General features: G+C 43.6%; 1 protein-coding gene across 1 annotated transcript; it reads right to left on the reverse strand.

Annotated features, from left to right (window-relative positions):
• Positions 1 to 3,338: 3,338 nt before the first annotated feature.
• Positions 3,339 to 5,869, reverse strand: ier2a (immediate early response 2a). Its single transcript, XM_085157734.1, has one exon. The coding sequence runs from the start codon at positions 5,771 to 5,773 to the stop codon at positions 5,207 to 5,209; it is 567 nt and encodes a 188-aa protein (XP_085013860.1). The 5' UTR covers positions 5,774 to 5,869; the 3' UTR covers positions 3,339 to 5,206.
• Between the last annotated feature and the right edge of the window lie 361 nt (positions 5,870 to 6,230).

Genomic DNA, 6,230 nt, shown 5'->3' on the forward strand with positions numbered 1-6,230 from the left:
TACTGCTTTGTGTCATTTCTTTTTTGTGTGTCAAGTCTTTTTCAGCTTTAAATTTGCATGTGTGTGTGTGTGTGTGTGCCCTAGGAAAGTGCATAGGTTTCTCAGTCCATTTCCTCTACCTGTCAGTCAGTCAAGAAAAATAAACGCTTGTAAGCATTACTCACAGAAAGTGAAAGCCACAAATGAACTTTAAAACTGAACTCATATTTCTTGGCCACAATACCTTTGTGTAGTATTATCACAAAAAAACAGCTAACAACTGGTTTATTTTTATTACAAAAAAGATTTGCAGTCATGGTGAAAGTAAGCACATGTTTTTTTTTAAATATATATATACTTTTACTCTGCTTTTTATAATCACTTTAAAGAAATACACTCAATTAGGTACAGCACGTCAACCACGGATGATGGAAATATATCATCAGCCAGTCACATGGCAGTAACTCGGTGTAGGTGTGCTGACGTGGTCAAGAAAACCTGCTGAAGTTCAGATTGAAAATCCGAATGCGGAAGAAAGGTGATTTAAGTGATCCTAAATCACCTGGTCCACAGTGATTTTCTCACATAACCATCTTTAGGGTTTACAGAGAACATTATGGAGAAGAGAAAGTATCTGGTGAGCGACAGTTCTCTGAGTAAAAATGTTGATGTGAGAGGTCAGAGGAGAATAGCCAGACAGATTTGGGCTGATAGAAAAGTGAGGGTAACTCAAATTAGTATTCATTACAACCAAGCTATGCAAAAGAGTATCTCTAAATGCACAACATGTTGAACCTTGACGCAGATGGGCTACAGCAGCAGAAGATCACACCAGGTGCTACACCTGTCAGCTAAGAACAGCTAACTGAAGCTACAATTCGCACCACCCACAAACACTGGATAATGAGAGATGAGAGAAAAAACTGCTTGCTCTGATGTGTCTCGATTTCTGCTGGAACATTAAGATTTAGGGCTGAGAATTTGGCCTAATCACCATGAAAACATGGATCCACCCTGCTTCGTATTAGCAGTTCAGGCTGGTGGTCATGGTGTAATGGTGTGGGAGATATTCCCTTGGCACACTTTGAGGCCCTTAGTACCAACTGACCATTGTTTAAACACCACAGACTACCTGTAGTATTGTTGGTGAGCACCCCTTTATGACCACAGTGTATCCGTTTTCTCCTGGCTGCTTACAGCAGAGTAATGCACCATATCACAAAACTCAAATAATCACTTGGCCAGATCTCATCCCAATAGAGCACTTTTGGGTTGTGGTGCAACAAGATATTCACATCATGGATGTGCAGCTGACAAATCTGCAGCAACTGCATGATGTAATCACGTTGATAAGGACCAAGATCTGTGAACAGCTCTTAAGGCAAAACCACTTTGTTAGCAATGTGTACCTAATAAAATAGCAGGTGAATGTATTACCAAACGAAGAACTTTATGAAGGATTAGCAAAGAAAATGTGGGATAGTCACAGAATTGAAGGAAGTACAGGAATACTGTTATAAAAGTCTCAGTCCACTGTTATAAATGTCTATGACTAAACAATCAGAAACAGACTTCATTAGGGTTGCCTGAGGGCCAGACATCATCTGGTGGACCCTGTACTCACTGCCCAGAACAAGGAGCCCAATTGGCATTTGTCAAAACTGGCAACCCAGCACACCATCCATCATCTCATTAGGAGCATAGCCTACATTGTCAGGCATGCATAAAAGCAGGCAGGAGCTACACAAACTGCTAACCCTAATCCATTTTGAGTTGCTGCAATGACATTTTGGCACAGTAGACTAGTCCGCAGCATTTATCACTCTAATTTTCAGGGTGTCTTTTAATTCAGGATTCTGTAGGTTGGTAATTTTCATTTCCATTAATCACTTTGGTATCCTTTCATTCCTAAAACTTTACCCAGTCCATATCAGTATAGCTATCCAACAAATTTTTGGGGGATCTGATGTGTTTTCAAAGTGTTCCTTCAAAGTTTTTTCACAGTGTATAACAAAAAGTGCCAAGAGAGGATATTTGGTACTACATGAGGAATTGAAGTTTGTGAGGCTGGTGCAGTGCATGTATGAGGACACCGAAACAGTGGTGACGTGTGCTGTAGGAATGACAGATGGGTTCAAGGTGGGGGTGGGATTACATCAGGGCTTGGCTGTGAGCCCCTTCTTGTTTGCAGTAGTGATGGGACACATTGATAGATGAGGTCAGGCAGGAGTCTCTATGGACTACAATGTTGGCAGACTAGATTCTAATCAGTAGTGAGAGTAGGGAACAGGTGGAGGAGAGCCTGGACAGGTGGTGGAGGCATGCTTTGGAAAGAAAAGGAAAAAAAGTCAGTAGAGGTAAGATAGAGCACATGTGTGTAAATGAGAAGGAGACAGGTGAATATGAAAGGAGGAGAGGTAGTGAAGGCGGATAAGTTTTAATACCTGGGGTCAATCACCCGAAGCACAGACAGTGCACAAGAGAGGTGAAGAAGAGACTGCAGGCAGGGTGGAGTAGCTGGAGATGACTGTCAGGGCTGATTTATGACAGAAGGATAGCAGCAAAATAAAAAGGTAGGTTTGCGATGGTTGTGAGTTTGGAGACGGTAGTACTGTACTGTAGTACTGGGCGACCGGGGGGTTGGGAAGCGTGTCTGTAACCGGAAGGTCGCCGGTTCGATCCCTGAGCTCTCTGTCCTGGTCGTTGTGTCCTTGGGCAAGACACTTTACCCTACCCTACCGCCTACTGGTGTTGCCCAGAGGGGCCGACGGCACGATATGGCAGCCTTGCTTCTGTCAGTCTGCCCCAGGGCAGCTGTGGCTAAAACCGTAGCTTGCCTCCACCAGTGCGTGAATGTGAGAGTGAATGAATAGTGGAATTGTAAAGCGCTTTGGGTGCCCAGAAAAGCACTATATAAATGCAATCCATTTACTGACAAAAAGAGAGGACCCTGATCTGGAGGTTGCAGAACTGATGATGCTAAAAATTTTCACCTTCACAATTTAATTACACATTTTGAGTTTTGTGAAGTAGTCAGAGAACAGAGAGATTGTCAGTGACCCTGCTATCTTTTTGGAGATTACTTTGGAAAAGTTGAGAAGCGCAGTAAAATGGCCAGCTCCTTTTAAAGTGCTCTCAGGATTGCATGAAAATTGGATCAGGGTTGCTCACATATTAATGGATAAAATCCAGTTACTCCCTTTTTTTGTTTTCATTCTTCTTTTTTTTTCTCCTTCGAGAATTTAAGAAAACTGTGGTATTAAACCATATTTGCTCTTACCATCAGCAGCAACTGGTTTGAGTACAAACACCAGACACAGAAACCTTCCAGGCAGTGTAAGGGCTGTCAGCTGTCACGTGTTTAGATGCCTGTCAGCTACAATATTCTCAGTAATCATAATAATCACACCCAATATGATGATTCGCTCAGCATAAAAATGACCTTGGAATCATTGGCATTGTACTTAAACAGACCTCCTCCATTCTGCAACACTATGCTGAGGCTCGCTGACACATCTGCCTGAAAAGGCTCAGTCAGCTCATTTAGCTTCCTCATTTTAACACAGCAGTCAGATCTAATTTAGCTGAAGATGTTGGCAAAGCAACAAGTCTTGAGTGCTGCAGGATGGTGGATAATCATGGAGAGGTTGGTCTCTGATGTGACAGTGATTTGACATATTTGGTGGCTTAAAATATAAGATTTACAAACCTTTAAATATCAGGGTTGATTAAGGGACAGAGTCATCTGAGTTGCTTTAATTGGTCTAATTTGAATTATTTTTTTCCCCTGTATTTTGTATTTCAGTTCTGAAGTATATAATAAATAAGTTCCTTTATGCTTCCCCGTGAAGAAGACCTGAGTTTGTCAGCATGTAAATTCCAAATGAGTTTGTGTGTGGACAAAATTTAAAAAAGCGTGAAGGTGGAGTAAAGAAGCAGTCTGCGCTGGAATAGCCACACACATGCACTTAAAAGTTTCATGTGTCTGATGTGTATTTTCACAGGCATGTAGAGACAGTTCCGGCCACTCCTCCCAGCCCCTCTGGGCCCTCCGGTTTCAGCCGGAAGACTAAGCTGCACAAGTTGAGGCCTCGTGGAGGCCACACAGGCACTTCCCCCACATTCCTGCTTCTATTTTCCAGGCTTAACCCCCTTCCCCCAACACAAACACAGCGACGGGTGAATCCCTGTTGTACTTGCTTCATGCTGTGACTTTTATACTGAGTTTTAAAAACATAACAAACTCACAAACTGCTTTCCGTAGAGCTAAACAATCATAAGCCTTTTAAACCTTTAAATGCAGATTAAAAAATAATAATCTGGAAATTTAATTTTAATCAGAAAAACACGTCTAATTATTTGATTTGTTTAAATAATTGCGAATTGCTGCAACACTCAAATAGTAGTAGAGCCAAGAGCTTTATGCACGTTTATAGGTTTAGAGCGTATGGAATGCATACGAATGTGAACAAAAAAACAGCAGTGTAATTCTTGGATGGCAACAGGACCCCGATTGTTCTCCTTGTTTGGTCAGTCAAAAGGCTTGACAGCCTCCCCCTCCTCATTCTTTAGAGCCCCCCATCCTTGGAATTGTCCCAGCTTTTGTTCTGCAAATCAGCCTGGAGGTGGAAGAGGCATGGGGGAGGAAAACACCCAAGCCAGTTTCCTGTCAGACTGACAAACACACACCCACATCCAACTTTCACACGGTTTTCTTGCACCTCACAGCCGCTCCACCCATTACACATTAAACACCTTGGTCTCTCACTGTGCTATCTGTACTGTATTATGACAGCTTATAAACAACACACGACTTCAGATTCATATTAGATACCAAAGGTTTAATAAATACTGAGGTAGATAAAGTCATTCAAGGTTTTACACCCCCCCAAAAAAAAAAAAAAAAATCTTCAGTAAAAATGTACATTTGCTGTTTTGACAGCATGGTCCCCAAACACACTTGTGTAAAATGTACATAGAGTCAATTCATGCAGTCTAGTTTAAGGCGTAATGATAGTCCCGCCTTTGATCAGGTGAGGTCATAAATTAGATCACAAGTCACTGAGACCTCCACGGTGGGCATGCTCTGGGGCTTCCTTGCTCAGCCATGACTGGGACTCTTGGGTCATCCATCCAAAGCCAGTCCCTGGAGCAGGTAGCCTGCAAAATGGACACGTCCAGACATCCAGGCCTTAAAAAGTTCACTGCCTTTAATTTCAGCAGGTCTTCAACACGCTGCGATGGCTGTCTGCACGGGAATGGGGGTTGGGGCTGTTCGCAGTTCACTACTGCACTTGACATAGTCACTCAAAACGGAGCTGACAATGAGCTGCTGATGACAGTTCACCTGCTCGAGTTTTGCTTTCTTGCAGGGCAGAAAGTCCGGTTCAGCAGCCGCTTTGCCCCGTCTTTTCCTGGAGTGCTGTGCGGGGCCGGACGGGCACACATTCTCCTTGTTTTCCGCGCGGATATACGCGTGCGGCGCGCAGCGCAGCTCCGTGGATGAACCGGCGGTCCGTGACTCTTCAGCTGGGTGAGAAGCGGGACTCTGGAGCCCCTGAGCGGCAGCTGGCCTTGTGGTTATCACATTAACAGCCGGGTGTTGTGGTTCACATGTCGGGGCGGCAGTTTGAGCTGTCGCCTGGGCCGCATGATAGATGTCGCGGGCAGATTTCATGACCAGAGTGAGCAGGAGACTCCGGTGAAGACGGAGACCCCCTCGCTGGGTGCGGGAGCTGTACAGTTTCCCCAAAGCCACGACCATGATCCTCTTGGCCTCTGCGCTGACCTCCATGTCACGGCTTGTTTTGAAACTACTCCCAGACAAACAGTCAAAAGGTTTGTATATCCCGTGTTTTCCCCTCTGACTTCACACAGACACGGACGAAACGCGAGACAGCTATTTATCACCTCTTTGACGTCACTCAATGCAGCGTCACACGACAGAGGCCCGCCCACCGGCCTCATACCCGGACTCCTGTTTCAAACAGCCGTGCACCAGCTGGTTAGACAACTGTAGCTATTTTAATCCTCAAAGATACACAACAAGCTCGACTATTTACTGTAAGCTGCAAAACACACATACAAAGCAGAAAATAACTCACCCAGTGATAAAACTACTACTGCAACAACGATAACTACTACTAATAATAATAATAATTTCAACAGCGATGATTATTATGATAAACAATATATACAATTATTCAAAGTCAGCTTTATTGTATCTAGAAATAATGAAAAATAATAATGTA

This window comes from Neolamprologus multifasciatus, chromosome 4, assembly GCF_963576455.1.
Source record: "Neolamprologus multifasciatus chromosome 4, fNeoMul1.2, whole genome shotgun sequence".
In the NCBI taxonomy this organism is placed as follows: domain Eukaryota; kingdom Metazoa; phylum Chordata; class Actinopteri; order Cichliformes; family Cichlidae; genus Neolamprologus; species Neolamprologus multifasciatus.

Bases quoted from the DNA above. Each gene is read 5' to 3' on its own strand.
- ier2a (XM_085157734.1), bottom strand. From the start codon at position 5,773: ATGGAGGTCAGCGCAGAGGCCAAGAGGATCATGGTCGTGGCTTTGGGG.